Genomic DNA, 20118 nt, shown 5'->3' with positions numbered 1-20118 from the left:
CTAACTCACTTCCGAATGCCATAATTATTCATGAATTAGGTCTAACGTCTTTAGCATCGAGGCTTTTATGGCGAAGATTGACAAATCTGGCAAAAATGCTACAACTTATTCGGAACTCCCTATATGAGGACTTGGCAGCCTTGATAGCAAATGGTAATCAGAAATCATTGACTATTTTGCAAGCAACTCAAACTGACTCTGGAAACTATTGCAATGCACCCTGCGGACATGTTAACATGCCCATAGATTTTTTTTAAAAAATGGGATCAACAGGATTGGGCGATTACGTCTGATCTGATTGGTACCTATAAGTCGTATGTGGAATATGCAAATTTTCGACATAATCAAAAGCCGTACCTACAACATATCACGCAGGTTCCATGTAGCAATGTAAGAACAATGAACATGCCTTTTAAATTCAACCTATTTACAACCAGGTACGCTTGAAAAACTGGAAAAATGAAACTGGGAAAGCAAATGATGACAGGTGTAGATTCTGCAAAGTTGACACTGTAACTGAAACATTGAAACACCTGCTCTTACACTGTGTTTTTTAAACATGCTAGGCACAAATATCTGGGCTCTTATGCGAAATTGGACAATGCTGTATTGCTTGAAACACTATGGTCATAATGTATGTGGGGGTATAGAAGAGTATAGAAAATCCCTGGTACTGGTTCTCTTCCACTTTCTGAAAATGATAGAAAACAATCTTGGTTCATGGGAAAGTTGCTGCAATACTGAAATTGTTGGCCTAGTGCACTAAGATTGTGTCATGTGTCGCTTGCACAATGTTGTATCACCTTAATTGCAATAGTCTAAGGTAAAGCGATGTTATTACTAAGATTGTAATGGTTTGTGGCATGAGTGGACTGTGAAAGATTCTCTAACATGAAAACGATGGTCAACTATTGTAAAAAAAGCATTGAATAGATATAAAGTGTAGACACTCTGTTAGGAGTATCTAACAGCAGTTGGCATGGTCTCCGAATGATATTCAATGTGGGTCATGTATTTGAACGCTGAACCGCCAGTCACTGCACGTTAACTGAATCTGTCGGTCTACAGCTTTAATTTAGGAAGTGATCTGGAATGAGGCGGTTGAAGTAAATGTATGTAATTATACCGAGAGTGATATGTAAGATTCTGATTATGTGTTTTTAAGTATTATAGCACAGGACAGATCTCTTTTAAATAATTGTAAAGTAACACATTGCATGTTTAGTTCTTAAATGTCTTTGTTATTTCATTTCTCAATGTTATGTATGTAAATGAAATTGTAAGTTTCTGTTTTTGTATGTGTTGTAAAGATGCTTGCATCAAAAACAACAATGAAAAAAAGAAATAAAATAAAAAGCCTCAGGAACATTGGGCGCTCCGTATCCTAGGCAACAAGTAGAGTGTCGTGGTCTGATGGTTCATGTTCGTCTTGTTAAGGGTTTGAAATAGTTCTCAATTTCCTTGAAGGACGTCAAAGGTTTTGACGTCGACAGCACTGGCGTGGGCGGGCTCGCCCCACAACTCAAAGGAGTCTTTGAGGATCGAGGACTGGGCTTCTCCTCCAGTCGAGGACTCTCGGTGTGTCGGCGGCTTTTAACCTGGGCTCGAGGGCATGCATATATTTCCCTTTTTCACCTCCTTATCAGCCTTGGAAGGCGTGCCTCCCATTCAGCTTTTGAAGCTGACTTACCTGGGCAGGCTACTCTGTGTTCAGGCGAGGAGTCGAAGGACGAGGACGGAAACATATGATGTTGTTTCTTCAATGTTTTCTATGAAGAGGAATGGTGAGAACCGCTTCGAGAACATGAACGTCTTTTGGAATATTTTTTCTGTGGTGACTCACCACTCAATTCGTCCAACGAACATCTTTTGGAAGGTGTCGTGGAAGGGGATTTCTGAGGGGGCGTAGCTGCAGCGAACTTCCACTATCGTTCCTCGAGCGCCATCCCCAGTCATGGATTGATAGGATCCAGAGTCAGCCATCCTGTGGTCGGTGCGAAGGCACCACAAGCTATTGCGATGAGGCTCGGAATTGGACGTTCGACCCATAGTCGACACATTTTATAAGCCTGGTCTCAGGGTAGAGAAAGTAGATATTTTCGACAAATGTCATAGTTTCGACTGAAACAACCGTGCCAAATCCGAAGCAATACCTTTAGTGGAAAAACGGAAACTGAAGTAACGGGCGCAGAGCATACTATTTATACTGTCGGTGAAGTCAACAGCCAAAGGTGGACAGAGGACTTCGAGAGACATCACGACGATACATGGCGCCTTCTATCGCAAACAAATTTCAAAAGCAGCTGATGCTGTAAGGAGATATGATAAGCTGAGGAATACGTGAGAGGACACAATCCATTCGAAAAGCAGTGTTCAGGCTAAAGAGAAACTGCTTTCTTTTTTATAGAGGATTCCGAGCCGGACGACAGGGAATCTTCATGAGCATGTGAATCCATGTCAGACTCCTTGCTGGAGAAGATCTATGACTCTATTACACTTTGTACATATTGGAGCAGGAAGTAAATGTTGTGATATGGTTGGTACATGGACAAGTTGAAACCATAATTCCTAAGATCATTATAATTCCTACGTGGGATCGAGGGGAGCAACCTATCGGGTTCCCTGGATCACAGGCTGAATCTAACCATCTAAGCCCACGTTCCATGGAACCGGATGGCTGCTTCCCCCGCCCTGCACTGCCATCTTCACGAACCCTTCCTGACCTTTAAGATGTCCTGTACCGCTCAGTGACCACCATGGTTAACCATCTTAGCGTGGGTGAAATTATTCAGAAACCCTGTAAGAATAGAATGGATGAACTCAAACTCAGGAAACTCAGTTAAAAATGTCCCTAACTCCCAAACGTGCAATGGAAGCAAGTTTATACATGTTAACAACATTCCATCTAAAGACCTGTATGCCTCTTTTCAAAAAAGTCTAAAGATCAACCCGGGATATTCCGTTAGGAAAAGTTAGAAAAGCTACCTTTGTAGCTGGGGACCTCAAGTCCCATAATTCCCTCAGTAACTGTGACAAGGAAGAGGGATGTAGAGGGACAGAATGTTAGGAGTGGTCAGCTAATTAACCTAGGTGACCCACACCTGACAGAGACCGAGGGGCTTAAATGGCCCCCTCATGTGCAGGACAGACAAGAAGCAGGAGGGGTAGAAGTAGGAGAAGCAGCAGCAGTGTGAACCGTATTTGCAGTTGGAGGCAGGACTGGAGGAGCGAGAAGACGCCGGCATCACTGTTGTTCCTGATAGGGCCTGTGCCTCTATTCATCCCCAGTGCAGAGGTCGTGCAGTGCAAAGCGTCAAAGGGAAACGCTTACCCATTCCCAAAGCGTTGTGCAGAGATTTCTCAGCGGGAATCAGACTAGGTGAAGGAAGCCGCGTGATCTCTGGTGGCAGGGTTGCACCGAGACTCTAAAGAGCGTTGAAGTCTCCAACCTAACGTGGCGGCAGAAAAGGTGGACCAAGAGGGGTTGTTCAATGTGCCACAGTCACGGAAGTCCTGCGAGCATAGAGCATAACAGAGGAAAGCGACTTCCCTGGTGAGTCCACTGTCTGCGAGTGACCCCAGAGTGTTTCATTGTTGACCGCGTGTTCCCAGCTGAAAGGTTCATTCGCGTATGAGCAAAAGAGGTAATGCGGAATACCGAACTAGCAGAAAGCAACGAAAGTGGCGTCTAACGAAATAAAGTAATTATAAAAGCCAGTTTGTGAGTTGATGGCAAGCACAACAACCCGGTAGGGGACTCCTGCTAAAAACTGAATTGTGCAACCAATACCCAAGCCAAGAGAGAGCGAGATCGGAGCAATCCCAATCCAACAAGTATTGCCAAAAGCCAGAGGGGATTGGTAAACAGCATACAGATTGTAAGATCAGCTACAAATGCTTTAAGAAATCTAAAGCTCTGGCTGGGCTAAGCTCATAGTACCAGAAACCAAGGCAGAAGCAGAATAGGACTTTGTCCATACCACCGTTTGATTGTTGTTACAAAGGGGAAAGAAAAGTGGCAAATAGGCTGCCCTTCTGGGGAGGATTATCCAGAGGGAGACGAGCAGAATTGGCCGGGAATCCTAAAGCATAGTTATGTGATTTCTTGTTTTCCCATAACTTGTCTAAAGTCTATTCATGTTGTTATTCTAAGTTGGAAGTTACCATTTAAGCACTTTTATATTCTTGTTGTTGAAGAAGTAGACAGGCAGGGAAGTATACTCATAGGGCAAGAGGTTACTGCTCAGAAGGATCTGGTGACAGGATAAGCCAAGTAGTAGAAGGTGCAAGTGCTGAAGAACGGTACTAATAGAAAACAACATATGTTGAGTTCTGACATTTGGAGAAGAATTGTGAAAACTGGTTGGATTAAAGTTACAATTCTTTCCGAAGCTAAAATTGTAGTAAACCATCCTGACCAAGATGTTTGTTGTTACTATAAAAGTGAGATACTTCTTATTCCAGGAGGAGTGAGAACCTATGACTTTCTTGAGATGCTTTATTGAAGCAACAGAACTTTGTGAACTTGAGTACAAGAACAACAAAAATGCTTTGGAACTTTGTGGTAAACCTGATTTCCGTGTTTCGTTTGAACTGTGGAGAAAACTCTTATTTGGATCTGGGGAAGGCAAGTTCACCAAGCCATTGAAAAGACATTGAACATGTAATAAATCAGGTCATATGTTATATATTGATACTGAATTGCCATATATTTCCTTTTTGCTTTGCTTGTTGTATAAGTGTGAGGGATAGATATCCCTTTGTTGTGTTCCCTTTAGTTTATTTCAGGCAGGAAAATCCTGTAGGGATAGTAGAACAAGTTACTCTCTTACCTGGTAACGTTCTTTCGATCGGATGGTCCGACGACGTATTCCATATCTATGACAGTAATCACCACAGCTGTGCTGCTTCGGAAAATCTTTCGGCGTCCGCGTCCTGCGTCGATGACGTCGATACGCTGTCCTCGAGGGCCTCCGTCGAGCCGACGTCACCGGATGTTATAAGTAGGACGCACGACACCTGTAGCCTCAGTTGTAATTTTTCCCAGAACGTGTGACACCAATCTACTGCCACTATGACCACAGAAAGCCTTGCGGAAACGTAAGCTGCAATCGCATAAGAAATTCTGTAGAGGGGAAGGCAGGGAGGGAGCGATAGGGAATACGTCGTCGGACCATCCCATCGAAAGAACGTTACCAGGTAAGAGAGTAACTTGTTCTTCGAGGGGATTGGGTCCTACGACGTATTCCATATCTATGACAGACTCCCAAAGCAGTACCAACGTAAGGAGGTGGGAAAAGAATTTAGAATATACTAATTTAGAATGCCCAATCAAATTGCAGAGTAAAAGGACCACCTTGCCAAAGGCCAGATCTTGCCCATGGATAGAATCTAGGGAGCAGTGACGTACAAAAGTATGTACTGAAGCCCAAGTGGCTGCTTCACAGATGTTACGAATGGGAACACCCCTCTGAAGGACAGTAGAGGCAGCCATAACCCTAGTCGAATGGGCCTGTAAGCCAACTGGAGGGTCCTTACCCGCCAGGCGGTAACATTCAGAAATTGCCAAGATAATCCATCTAGACAAAGTCTGCTTAGTCACAGCTTGTCCCAAACGCCTTCCAGCGTAACCAATAAAGAGCTGATCGTCCACTCTGACCCGGGACATGTGTGAAATGTAGAAACTTAAATCTCTCCTAGGATCTAACCTATGGAGACTCTCCTCGTCCTTACCAGGATGCCGAGGAGGATAAAATGCCGGAAGAATGACCTTCTGGCTAAAATGAAAATCCGACACAACTTTCGGAAGAAAAGAAGGACGAACTCTAAGGACAACCCTGTCCTTATGAAACACAGTGAAGGGTGGCTTAACAGACAGTGCCTGTAACTCACTCACTCTGCGAGCGGAAGTAACCGCAACTAAAAACACAGTTTTTCAGGGTTAACAGTCTCAAAGGACAAGAATGTAAAGGCTCAAAAGGAGCACCCATTAGAAACTTGAGAACACGGTACAAATCCCACCCGGGCACCTGGAAAGGTGATGGAGGGAAAACATTAGTGAGCCCTTTCAGAAACTAAAGGGATTTTAAAATAAGAACACTCCTCAAACGAGCGCTTAAATATGGACAGCACCGCCCGGTAACCTTTAATGGTACCCACTTGCAAACCCCTGTGGGCTAAAGAAAGCAAAAAAGACATAAACACAGGAATGTTACATGAAAAAGGATCCACATTCTCAACCCTGCACCAGTCGCAGAACTTTCTCCAACGGCAACGGTACAGGGACTTTGTTGCCAGCCGCCTGGCCGAAAGCAACACCTCCATCACGTCTTCAGGGAGGTCCCAATCCTTATACCTCAACCTTTCAGAAGCCAAGCGGGAAGGTTGAGGGATCGGACCTCTGGATGGAGAACCTGACCCCCCCCTCCCGTGAGAGTAGATCGTCTCGGGAGGGAAGACGACGTGGAGGGCAGATGGACAAGTCGAGAAGGTCCGGCTACCACGTCCTCCGGGCCCATGCCGGAGCAATGAGGATCATCTGGGAACCGAACCTCCGTAACCTCTGCAGCACTTGTGGGATGATGGGGACTGGAGGAAACGCATACAGCAGTGGGAATGACCACTCCACCACGAACGCGTCTCCCAAGGTGTTAGGGAGAATTCTCATTTATGGCTAATTTCCCTCACCTAGTGAGTCCCCCAGCAGCTTTGCTGGACTTCTGGAGTTTATTTTTTTCCACTTGGTAAGAGTGAGAGCGTTTCCCCCACTCTTACCTGTGTTTTGCTATGTGTTTTCATCTGTTTTTTTGAGTGTGGACTCTGAAGTACACCACTTCAGTAGCCCCCTGCTTTGTGTGTGTCACACAGTACCTTCAGTGCCGTGGCACAGGGTTGTCTTTGAGACTTCCCTCGACTCCATTTATGAGGCGACTACTGTCCCCCAGAAAAGGGTAAAGTTACCATTAACTTTAGTTAGTCAATCCACCACAGATCCAGTACACCCCATCTTCCATGGAGTACTGGAAAAGGTTAACTCGTATCCCTTTTTAGCTGTACCTCCTACAGCATTGTTTCGCTCTTTTAACATTTAGACTTGGCTGGTGGCAGTGATATCTACCCTAACTTTTCTACCGCGATTATATTAGATAAACGTGGTACTCTTCTTGGCTATTATATTCGCCTCGAACATAAACCCGCTCGACCAAATCGTCTTTCTTTTTGCTCCGGTTGGGTTTATTTGCCATTTCTTTTTGTTAAAGTCCTTCTTGTGTTTTACTTTGCGCAGCAAACCAGGTTCGCCTTCTTTGTTCACTGTATTTTGGCGGGCTTCTGCTCAGAAGCCCTCCTCAAGGCGCCTGGGTGGGCTGAATGTGAGGGGGGGGGTGTAGTCACCCCTGCACAGGGTATCCTAGGAAACCCAAGTCGCACTTTGACATGATTGGCCAGGGTAGTTGTCCGGGCTGGACAACTCCCCTGCTGGGAGATTGACAGCTAGGCTGCGTGAATGTGGGTTTTTCGCATAAAAGGCAGGTCTCTTGGGCTAGAAGTCAGAGAGTCGCCACTGGAACTACAAGGAACCGAAGAGAAGCGGAGAGAACGACAGCTGCTGAAACCACCCCATCCCGGTGAAGCCCTGCTGCAGTCCTGAGCTATCTGCCCTTCAACAACTCAGAAGATCCAGTCCGGAGTCTTCTTCCCTTGAGCTTGGTGGGGATAACCAGGTCCTCTTCAGCCAGAGTATCCTCTTGCGTGGTCAAAATCGATGCACACTGCTGTAGTGGTCCGGATAGCCACCTGAAGAGCCTCTCCTGTTTTTAAGGAGCGCACCTTTTATTCCGTGTCGCTGCTGCCGGCCTCATCCCTGTGTGGTGCAGACCCCCTTCAGACGTCCTTCCTTCTCGACGAAGCTCCAGGAACCGTGGGTCTGCGGGAAACCAACAAGAACAACTGCCAGGGCACCAGCTGCACCATTGGAACAAGGTATTGTGTTCTGTTGAGGAAACTGGGTGAATCCCTTTTCTTCATTTTCAAGGTTTGCCCTCGTCTTCCCTCCTTCTTATAACTTTTGCTTCCGAACATTAACAATATCGAAGTACTTTTGGCTGCGTTGAATCGTGAACTGTCTGACAGTGTGATCTTCGGCAACTGGTCCCGGTGTCTTTTGACCCTGGCTCCGGCCCTTTGACTTTTGAACTCCTGTCTCTGATTGTTTCTCGATTCTGCCTGCCTAACCAAAATATTGCCTGTGATTTTTGCCTCCAACTCCCTCTGGGTATCTCAGCTGCCAAGTGTGTTTTTGCCCCGGTAGCATTTCATGTCACGGATACGCGTTTGTTTAGTAGACCGAACTGTCAAAAAGTGATCGCAATTGTATTCGCGGTAACGTGTTTTGTGCCCAACACCGGTTCATTCCAACACAGGGTACTTACCTTGAGACTTACTGTACAAAGTGAATTGGTTAGTTGTAGTATATTTAACGTGTGGTTTTTATTGAAGTTTCATAGAAGTGTTGTGTTTATAACGAATGGTTTAAAAATAAATGTATTTATATTTGTCTACCTGAAACCTTGAGTCAGTGTTTGCTTGAGTCACAGTAATTGTGTTCCCTTTGTGTAATCTCTGCTACTGCTATATACTCTTGAGATAAGCCTGGCTGCTCCGCCACTGCTACCACTCTGACATAGTAGTACAGGCTTGTACCAAAGGTAAAACTTGTATCACCACCTGTAGTCTTAATTGTGTGTAGTGGTCCCTAAGGGCACTGTACATGATTCTGCCTAATACAAGGCTCCTCTTAGAGGAAATTCCCGCAAGAAGAACCTTGCGCACTTCCGGTTGACACTGGAGGTGAAGAGATCCACTTGAGGGGTCCCCCAAAGGGCAAAGATCTCCAGGAGAATCTCCTGAGCCAACTCCCATTCGTGAGAGATCGCGCTCTACCTGCTCAGAGCGTCCGCCATCTTGTTTTCGTCTCCAGCCAGATAAACTGCTGAGATCGAAATTTCCTGCTGGATGGCCCAGAACCAGAGCTGCATCGCCTTCCTGCACAGAGGAAGTGACCCTGCCCCCCCTTTTTGTTGAGGTTGTGCATGGCCACTGTGTTGTCTGTCAGAATCAGGACATTCTTTCCTCGCACAGTCGGCAGAAAAGCCTTCAGGGCCAGCCTGACGGCCCTCAGCTCCAACAGATTGATATGGAGTCTGGACTCCGACGGAGACCAACGACCGCTGACTGTCAGCTCGTTGGCATGGGCTCCCCATCCCGTGAGGGACGCGTCCATCACGATCGTCACCTCCGGCCAGTGCAGCCAAAACAGAGCCCCCCTCAGATTGCCTTCGAACGCCCACCACAGAAGGTCCTGGGCGACCGAGGGCGGCACCTGAACGGGGTCAGACATCCTGACGGAGGACTGTGACCACTGGAGCTTGAGAGCCCATTGCAAAGATCTCATCCGCAACCTGGCCTCTGGCACCAGAAGAATGCAGGATGCCATGAGGCCGAGCAACCTCAAGAATCTAAGCCCTGGGAGACTCTGGGAATGTTGAAACTTGTGCACCATCTACCGAATGTGGGGAGCCCTCACCTGGGGAGGAAAATACTGCCCCAGGGACGTGTCGAGCACTGCTCTGATGTACTGGAGCCGCTGAGTTGGCGTCAAGTGAGACTTCTTTAAGTTGAGGGAGAAGCCCAGCTTGTGAAGGGAGTGGCAGGTGACGGACAGATGATCCAAGACTTGCTCGGGAGAGCGCGCTCTGATCAACCAATCGTCCAGGTAGGGGTAGACGTGAATCCCCCTTTTCCTGAGGTGCACTGCCACCACCACCATGAGCTTGGTGAAAACCCTCAGGCGGAGGTCAATCCGAACGGCAGGACCCAAAATTGAAAGTCCGAGTCGCCAACCGCGAACCACAGGTACTTCTTGTGCTTGGGATGGATCAGAACATGAAAATAAGCGTCCTTGAGGACGAGACACACCAACCAGTCCTGAAGTTGAAGGGCCTGGAGGACTTGAGAAAGAGTAAACATCTTGAACTTGTCCTTCCTGAGGAGCTTGTTCAAACCGTGCAAGTCCATGATTGGTCTCAATCCTCCGTCTTTCTTCAAAATAAAAAAATAAGGGGAATACTATCCCTTGTTCCTCTCCGCTACAGGCACCAGTTCTATGGTGTCTTTCTCCAGCAGGGATTGAATTTCCTGCGCAAGAAGCGGATCCGGACTCTTCAAAGAGAGATTCTCTGGTGGATTGTCGTGAGGCCTCTGCCGGAAAGGAAGACAGTAGCTGTGGGCTATGATCTCCAGAACCCACACATCTGAAGTAATGGCACGCCATTCTACAAGATGCTGCGCCAGCCTTCCCTCAACCGGAGAAGCATGGGCCTCATGACTGAGCTGAAGCGGCTGCGGCAGGGCCTGAGGGCAAAGAGGCAACTGCTTGCGCGGCCTTGGCACCTCGAGTACCTTGATTTCCACCTCTGGCACTCCTACGGTTGCCCCTTTGACTTGCAGCTCCTCTCGATTTACTAAAGGACGAGTAACATCGAAAGGAACCTCCCCTCCATTGCTGTCCCCTAGGATGAAAAGGCGGAGGTTGGCGAACTGCAGCGCCCAACAACTTCGCTGCAGCTTTGGAGGTCTGCAACCTCTCAAAACTCTCGTCAGCCTTGCTGCCAAAAAGATGGTCACCATCAAAGGGCATGTTGAGAAGCCGGGCTTGCACATCAGGAGCAAAACACGACTTCCGCAACCACGCAAACCTGCGTATTACAGTGCTCACCGCCATGGACTGGCTGACGCAATCAACCATGTCCAGACTCGACTTAACGGATTCACACATTGCATCCTTGCCTTCCTGCACGATAGCAAGGAAACTATCCCGTTCCTCCCCTTCGGGAATATGAACAGCCGCTAGGGAAATACAGTTCCACAGAGTGTGCGTGAAACGAGACAAGGCACAAACGGAGTTGGCAGCCTGAAGCGCCATATCCCCAGAAGAAAATACCTTCTTCGCCCAGCCGTAAAAACGTTTGTCGTCCCCATCAGGAGGGATGGTAGGGTATGACGCCTGCTTTGCCGGAGCCGTAGCCGCCTGCACCACCAAACTCACCGGAGTAGGGTGCGTGGTCAAGTAGCAGGGGTCGTCACTGGCTGGGCGATATTTCCTCAGCAAGGACTTGCTCACTGCCGGGAGACTATCCGGAGCAGTCCAAGCCGCAGCCACCCTTCTCTGCAAGGCCATATGGAATGGCAGCACCGGGTCAGTTGGTGGACCTTGGTCCAGGTTATCAGTTAGGTCATCCTGCTGAAAATCCCCAGAGGGGGTGGGGGGGCAGACCACCCCAGGTAGTCCGTGACCCTCGACATGAGGCGCTGGTATGAGGATTCGGCATGCATGCCAGGCTCCGGCCTACCAAACTCCACCTCTGGAGGTGTCCAGACCATTGTCGTCGTGCAGCGACTGACGCAGGTCCTCAAGTGGACTATGACCAGAAACAATGTCATCAGGAACCCCTGCAGGCACCTCACCTTCCTCAGACCCCTCATCCACCTCAGAAATATAATCCAGAGGCTGGAAAGAGGGAACTGAAAAAGGATCAAAGATATGTTTTGCCTTAGCCAGAGCCTTTCTGGGGGGTTACCCCGTACCACGAGGCATCCCCGACAAAGCCGCCTCGAAAGGCGTCGATGGAATCGACGTCGAGTGTTGCGCCAACAGCTTGACAGCGTCGACACAGGCCTCGAGGGCGTCCGTCGACGACCTCGGCGCCGATTACTTCCTCGAAGACTTTACAGGTTCTTGCGATCTCGAGGGCGTCGAGGACCGGGACCTGCAACAGGCATGTCTAGAGCGACCATCCTTGTCTGACCAGGACCTCGAGGGCGCCCTGTGGTTGCGACGACTGTTCGAGCCCAAAGGCGTACGAGCGGTGTCTCTAGCACAGCCACGACCACCGTCCTCAGACGGCGTGGACGGACCAGAGCCCTGCGACTGAAAAATCGCCAACATCTACTTTTGGAAGGAATCCCATTCCTCAGGAGGGGAATGCTTGTTGGGACAAGCAACCCGCCGATGGGCGGAGCCCTCGAAGAGGACGGGGAAGACAACCTGTGACGACGCTTCCTAGAATGCCTCGAAGAGGCAGAGGAATGGCGGGACCGACTCCCAGACCGAGAACCCCCGGACTCACGACGATGATGCGGAGAGTCGCCCCTCGAATCGTCCATCGAAAGACCAGTGGAACGCGACTTCTGGGGCTTGGCCACCTTACCGACCGACAGCTTCTTCTCACGCTCCCGCAAGGCCTCCGATGTGAGCGATTGGCAGTCGACACAGTCGTCCGTATCATGGTCCTCCCCGAGGCACCAGAGGCAAGCGTCGTGCGTATCCGTCAGCGACATCTTGGACCCGCAAACCCGACACTTCTTAAACCCGGACCGCGGGGTGGAAGAAGCCGAAGACATCATAGTATAGCAATGAAGAAACAGGTTTGAAGAACCGAAAGAACAGGATTCAGTAGAATCGAACACGTTTGCGGAAAAAACGGAACTGAGGCTATGGCTTGACGGAGGCCCTCGAGGACAGCGTATTGACGTCATTGATGCAGGACGCAGACGCCGAAAGATTTTCCGAAGCAGCACAGCTGTGGTGATTACTGTCATAGATATGGAATACGTCGGAGGACCCAATCCCCTCGAAAGGGGTTTAACCAACCTGTTTGTTTAATTAAATGGCTAAAATTGAAAACTTTTTACAAAGTTGTCGGCCTCACATTTCTGACCCCTCACAGACTCCATATGGAGCCCTGCCTTCCTGATCCATGGCGGCCATTTTGAGAAAGTATTTCCCATGCGTGTTTTATATGGGATAAAATATACGTACATTATAAAGATGTTGCAAGTTAATAAGGAGTTCATTGACCAAATAGAGGTACAAGACTAAAGGCAGAGTTCCTTTAGAAGGTCCATTAACTCCGAGGTGACTTGCAATATCCTTTATAGATACGGTAGGAGATTTAGTATTCCTTACCTTTATTAATGTTTATTTTCTGAATTAAATCCATTAAACAGCAAACACAGACACATTTCAAACCATTGCACATTATATAAACATAGCATAGTTAGAAATTAAATCCAATAAAATACTGGAATCGATCAATGTGACAGTGTGTAGTGGATACATTAAAATATATTTTCACTTTTAACTATATAAGAGCCAAAGTAATTACTAGGACTGGAGGAAATATACAGGAGTGGGAACTCTTAGTCCACTACGAACGCATCAAGTCACAAGTACATTGGGAAAGACCCCACAAACCATCTTTTAACATAGCCTACGACCTCATCAGAGCACAGAAAAATTCAATACAATAACTTTAGGTATTCCATTCTCTTCAACCATGGTCTGTGAAGGTATTTCACCACTGAACAAACTATACCTTCATTAGTTCCATGGCTTGCACTGTATTCCTGACTCCATGGTCAAGGAATCTGTCTTGCGTATAGTTTCCTGAGATTCCCATATAAAGGGTAGATTACCAAAAAAAAGTACATCATTTTCTACAGCTGTTGTGCACGGTTCACATGTTTCCAAACCTTAGAATCTCACTGATTCAAGTATTCACAGAGTGGGAGTATTCCATTTCTAAATGTAATTAAGCAATAACAACCTTTTCCACGGGGTGGAAAGGGTGCTAACAGCTAGAGCATATGGAGGGCCTTTAATGAGGGCCCCCGGTGCTGTTACTGACCGTGCCAGCCAGTGGAACGGGTGGTTATTGCTATTAGCACCCCAGGTTTCCGATCCGGATAACCCGGGGGGCTAAGAGCACTGTATTTTAATTCAATGAACGGGACGCCTCATGGTGTCCCGTTCATGAAATCAAAATCACCTGCATATAAAAAGATCACTAGCAGGTCATGCTCTGGTTTAACCTTACCATTTTTTCTGTACTAACTGACATGACAGACATTTAATTAATCAGTATCAATGTTCACTGATCTGCCAAGAAAAGAGTAAGAGTACACTCCAGATCACAAAATAAACGCCAAGCGAAACGTAATGATTTTAATTACAACAAATAACAGTTTTGGCAGTAAGGAGACTACTTGTTTGAAAAAGGGAGCGATGCAGCAGATGAAGCACCAAAAAGAGGTCTTTACATAGTGGCGCAATATAAAGGAACTTAAATCAATAAAATAAATGAGAGGAAGAGAGAATGAAATAAGAGGGGAAAATGACAGGGTGTTCGAAAAGTGTGACTGAAATGGAAGGAGGCAGATGAACTATTGATGACCTAAAGTAGTGTAGGTAGAGACAATAAGCTTTTTGTAGGTGGAGAAGGGATGCAGGAAGGCATTATGCATCCCACTCACCACTCCTGCCAATAGTACCATCATAGACTATGAGACAAACATTCTTGCAGGTAAGCAAGAAAATCAAATGCCTGTTGAGGGAATAGTCCCATGTGTCTTTGTCACCCGTCTGAAAAATCCAGCTCCAAAGAGAGAATTTCTAATGCAGAACAGAAAATAACCTAAATACACCGTATTTGTAGGTTAACTAATGAAAATAACTGCCACACATTGGACATACCTTAAAACCTCTTAATGGACTAGTGCAAAGGAGATGTCGTAAGAGTAGAAAAAAAAAGAGGAATTTTAAAATGGAATCCAAATATAATGCCACATACAAGATTGGACAGTCATTGTACCATTGGTGCAATATATGGTTTACCAGCAATAATAAGCACGTCAACAAGCAAGAAAAAGGCAAAAGCATACACAATTGCCAGAAAATGACCTCTTGTGCTCCTTTTTCTTTATATTAAGCAATATGATTGTTTTCTAAAACATCCTGATTCTACTGGCTATTTTAAATTATTGTATGCGTACCTCTGTTAAACGAGGTATGTGAAGGCCTTTTGCATGTTCTCCAGCTGTTTTCCTGGATTTTATTGGCCAAGTTCTTTTTCTGTGACTCTCTGCGACACCAGACCAGGCAAAAACATCATGATAGGCTAAATCCAAATCTGAAGGATCCACTGCAAACTGGCATATCAACTTCAGCAGGCAAGCCAAGCAGTCCAGTTGCCACTAAGAAGAAGACGACAGTATTTCCATTAAATGAAAGCTGGCATTGTGAAATCATATTTGATCATTTTTGTGACAGTTCTTACAAGAACCCATTGTTTGGCATGGTGTGTAGGGTGACCACAAATCCAGACAAGCTAACAAATATCAATAGCTTTTCAAATGGAGGTTGGAAGCTAGTATCCCTTTACACAATATTTACAACCAGGAATACTTTTAATAAACAGTAGTTAATGCACCTTATTAAGTAGTTCTATAGGTATTTTCCAATGCTTAAAGAGGTTATGTGTATTTGGGAAAACAACACATACATTACAAGTCTCTGTATAAAATAAAAATATATATTTCTGGGAATAGAAAAGTCTAGTTACTCACCATAGTGACTCCTGTACTAGTAGTCCATATCTCTTCCTTCAAATTCCCTGAAACATTGAAATGCATAGGAACATGGAAGCCTGAGCGAAGGCGGAACTTTGCCTGGGCTTCAACCCTATCCCAACCTATGCATTCTTTAGCAATACTGAAGATCGGCGGTTTGAACTGTATGAATTAATCATAATCTGGCATTACTCCGGGAAACCCTCCATTATTCAGTTTGCAAAGCCATTGTAGAAGGGCATGGAACATATGAAAAGCAAGCTTAGTCCAAAACAAAAAGGGGCAGTCCAGCAACTGTTAGGCCACATCCCCTGATTCAGCCTTACTGAGCAGCGTCAGTGAGGTGCAGCCGGTTATATGTGATATTTCCGCTTTTTGAAGGCTACAACCAAAAAGACCGATTTATTTCAGCCTTCAAAAAGCAGAAATATGACATCCCAGGTAAGATGTTCTCCTGCCCGCCTCACCCCAAACCCATACCTACGCAGGTGGGATTTCTTAGAAGTCGGGGGGAGGGTTCAACCCCACCAAACCATGTTTCCTCACCCACATCCCCCAAGAATTCCTTCTCAATCCCCACACCACATACACCCAGACAGACAAACACACAGTTACAATGACCCGCTCCCCGCCCCCTCACCTCCATCAACAAATTCCCCCTTCTCCCCTGCACAGACATATGGACACACTCATCTGGGACTTCTGTGAATCCCCCTCCAAGCCTGACACGCCTTTCAACCCCTGAGTGCACCTTTGTGTGGCTGGTACGTGACAATTCAATTTAAACAGATGCTCAGAGCCGTCTCTGAACAGACTTTCCAAATTGATTTTGGAAATTCAGATTTACTTCAATAATTTTTTCACTCCACAGCGCTGCAGCCTGGACCCCTGTCCCAGGATGATCAGGACTGATGTCCACATTTTTGCCAAATCACTTCTAATAACATATCTCTCTGGAAAACAACAGAGGATTTTTTGGTCTTGAATGCAAGGGCATGAGAGCTCTTGGAGGCTGGCAAGCCTTTAATATAATGGAACTACTTGATACAAGACACCAGCCACACTGCAATTGAAGTATATGCTTCCTGCGGAAGAAACCTTATATCCGACATACTATCCGAGGATCAAAAGTCCTTAGTCCTGTCCACGTAAACTCTTAAGGCCCTGCATATGTCCAGGTTGTGCAGGGCTTTCTATGCTTCTGTTGGTGGGTTTGGAGAAAAGCATGGATAAACTAAGGCTGTGGTCATAGTCCTTAAAAATGTGATTTGTTCAAACATTAGGACTACATTTGAAAATCAAAAACCGTAAGATTTCTGCTGCCCACAGCAAATGCGTAACTCTGCACATAACTAGTCAAAACTCCCTTGCCACACTCCCAGAATAAATATTACATGGGCCAGGGTTAAGAGCAAGCCATAGTAGATGGGAGCTCTGTGAGCTCTGGCCTTGAGTGTCCCGGGGAGCCAACTCCTCATCAGTTTTCCAGGAAAATAATGTCCTTGCAGGGGTGAGAGAAGGCAGTGACCAGGTGGGCGGGGGAGCAGTGATACCATCAGCACCCTGGCTGAAGATATACCTCTGGAAAAAGTTACAGGTGACACAGAGAGAGACCTCAAGACGGCCGTTGGAATATAGCTGCAGTCTGGATGAAATCGGCAATGAAGCGCCGCTGAAACATTCTACTTCACTTGTGCCACAAATCGTGCAAAGTGCGCATAGAGACGGTGCAGAAACAAGTTGAGGGAAATGCTGCACTGAGAAGTGCTTGCATACAATGGATGCTGTGGGTCTAAGATGCAGGTTAGTGCGCCACCTAAGACGAAATGGCTCAGCAGCAGACAGCTCGCCCCACGTTCCATGAGGTCTAGGTGCAAAGCTCCTGTGAAGCAGCAGTGAGAGCAGAGGGGAATGCAGTGCTTTCTGGGCAGCATGTATTTATAAACACAACCTCAAAGCCACATTATCCACAATTGCGACAGAACTGTTTGAAGTGCTGCAAATAGTCTGGCAAGGCATTTCCAATGATTTGCTGGAATAATCTCTGCAAATTGACAGAGAACAGTGTGTTAAGTTAGGAGAGACCATTTAAGACTAGCATCAAAGTACACAAAAATCGGTGGTCATGAGACCAGATTTGTTTGGATTTGTTAGTCCTTTTGATTAGTAGAGTGGAGCGTGAATGTTCTAAGCTCCTACTGTGAAAAAGGAGCAAAACGTATTCCTTTTTTGGAGGATTAACACTGTGATGTCCTTTGACCGAACTCAAGTGCTTAGAAGCATCTCTCAGCAAAGTGTAAAGACGCCTGCCTACCAGATGCTTTTCACCGATTTCATCTAATGTAGAGGTGTCTCAAACAGCTTCGACAGAAGAGAATACAAAACTGATGGTCTGCAGCCTCAGGATTATTCACTTAAAGTTCCAAAACAACAACATACCTACCTGATGAAGAAGGTCCATTTACCAAATTAGAGATGCTGCAAATCTTTAATGAAGTCAAAGAATAAATAAATCGCTACAAAATACCAATTAGATACAGTTAAAGATGAGATTACGCTATCCATAGCAGATATCCAAGTCGCTCTTAGACAGTTGTGTGAACACTGGCATAGCAATGATACAGCTATATAAACTATAACTGAAAGACAGGTTTGGCAGTTGAAAAGCAGAGAGTTGAGCACCCTTGTATTGGAAGTGGCAAGGAAATGCAAATATTTTGAAAATTGTTCCAGAAGACCGAACATAAGTATAGAAAGTCTGAAAGCAACAGAGGAAAAAGTAATGCTTGCATGTGTACAAAAAATGATTTGCATACCCTTCTTGCCACGTCTTATGAGGAGGCCATAATAGAATGTGCATATAGAATACGGAGACAAAAAGGTGACAATGCTAGCACTAGGGATATTTTTGTTAAGATGGCCTCTTAGCGGGGTGAAGAAAAGTGCTATATGAGACTCACAAACAAAGTCCTTTATGCTTTGCAAGATACAAAGTGCAATTATATCAAGACCTGGCCCTCTCTATACTTGCCAAAAGGTGAGACTTTCAACTAAAGAATTGAACAAATGGCAGATCAACTCTTGTACCATTACAGTTAAAGAAGAAAGGGCTAATTTTGGGATTAACAATTTCTTCTTGTGAGAAGGGTAATGGTTGTACATTGGGTCTTCCTTTACCACTCCGAAGGGGCCAAACAAGTGGGATGGTCTTCCTTTAAACCTCTCCTTTGCCCTTTACAATACGAATAAATCAGAACTACAGGGTTCTGGCAGGCATGAGGGGTTTTTCTAAGTGGTCAGTTCATAATTCCTGATATTGCAGTTTTTTCTGAAGCCTGGTGGACTGGGGAGCTTGAGGAATACTCTGTGTACCTCTAAGGGGCCTTCATAACGTAGGAGGTGGTGGCATCCAGCCCTCATCATGATCCCTGTTCATCATCAGACTCCAAATGTAACTTCATCACAGCTGCTTGAAGCAAAGATCTTCCTTCCCCATGCATCCAATGTATTACATTGTTTGACCAGCAGCACAGAAGGGAATGCAGTGAGAAGCGACTTACTGTATTGTCTTGAAGGACCAATAAGCTGAAACAGAGGGTATTCTCACAGTAAGACCTCGAGAATCCCTTATTCAGGTGGCCAGGACACGGCCATCGCTATTAGATCCAGTTCCTGGGGGTGTACCAGTGGGGGAGGATCACCTGGATAGGGGAATTAGGGGTTATGCTCGAGGGAATACCACAGGTGAGACGTGCTACCATCACAGGGAGGATGGTGAGGGGAACAAAGTATCTGAAGCTTTTATAAGCTATTCCTGCTCATCTCTTCCACCCATTGAATCTTCCTTAAGCAAAAGGTAAAGCCAACAACCCATTCACATATGGTAAACTTGCTAAGAGCCACAACTCCCAGACTCCCGCTCAGTGGAGTAACTTTACTGAAAATGTTGGGGGCGACATGAAATCTGTAGAAAAGGTGCCCCAGCCAAATGAATGGAGACAAAATGGTGAGCCAGGAAAGTTGGGGGGGACAAACACCCCTGTTCCGCCCCTAAAAGTACGCCCATGCTCCCGCTTTCCCTGGTTCTTATCCAGATACTCCCAGGCAATCTTTTCCACATTTCTCTAGTTATTGTGTTTTCCGAACACCCAATCTACTAGGTCAGAACACTACTATTTGCACAATCCCCTCTGTTCTGTTCTCCATCCTGGTCAATCTAGTCCATTTAACAACCCCTCCAAAACCTACCCCCCCCCTAGGACAAAGACCATAAATCCTGATAAACCCTTCTCCCCATCCTACTACGCAGAACATGTAGAAACTCTACATCTCCCCTCTTTTCCGACAGCAACCCTTTTGTACACAACAGACAACGGACTAACATGCAACCTGTTCACCTCATGCAATTAACCTGAATCACACACACCTGACGGCACTTCTTTTTCCCCACAGGGATAAAAGATGGAACAAGAGAGCACAGGACGAGCAAGGTGAGCATGGCAGACAGCACAACAAGAGGGCTAATCAGGCGCGGCAGTCCAAACTAAGGAGAAAGACGGCAGGAATCGAGAAGGTGGCAAAGAAAGAAGTGACGTTGCCCTTTTTGTCTCAGACCCTTAGAACCTTCAAGGAAGAAAGCAAAAGACTGCGAAC

At 46.2% G+C, this 20118-nt stretch overlaps 1 protein-coding gene across 1 annotated transcript in view; it reads right to left on the bottom strand.

Annotated features, from left to right (window-relative positions):
* The window catches only part of USP34 (ubiquitin specific peptidase 34), a 3618222-nt gene that overhangs the window by 1937735 nt on the left and 1660369 nt on the right, over positions 1–20118 (bottom strand). Inside the window, exon 33 of the mRNA XM_069608012.1 lies at positions 14890–15090. Coding sequence (XP_069464113.1) covers positions 14890–15090 — 201 coding nt within the window. The remainder of the gene's footprint in view (positions 1–14889; positions 15091–20118) is intronic.

The sequence above is a fragment of the Ambystoma mexicanum genome, chromosome 4q (genome assembly GCF_040938575.1).
Source record: "Ambystoma mexicanum isolate Mex_15411 chromosome 4q, UKY_AmexF1_1, whole genome shotgun sequence".
Taxonomy (NCBI): domain Eukaryota; kingdom Metazoa; phylum Chordata; class Amphibia; order Caudata; family Ambystomatidae; genus Ambystoma; species Ambystoma mexicanum.
Note: the sequence above shows the minus strand (reverse complement) of the source record. Positions and strands in the feature narration are given on the sequence as shown.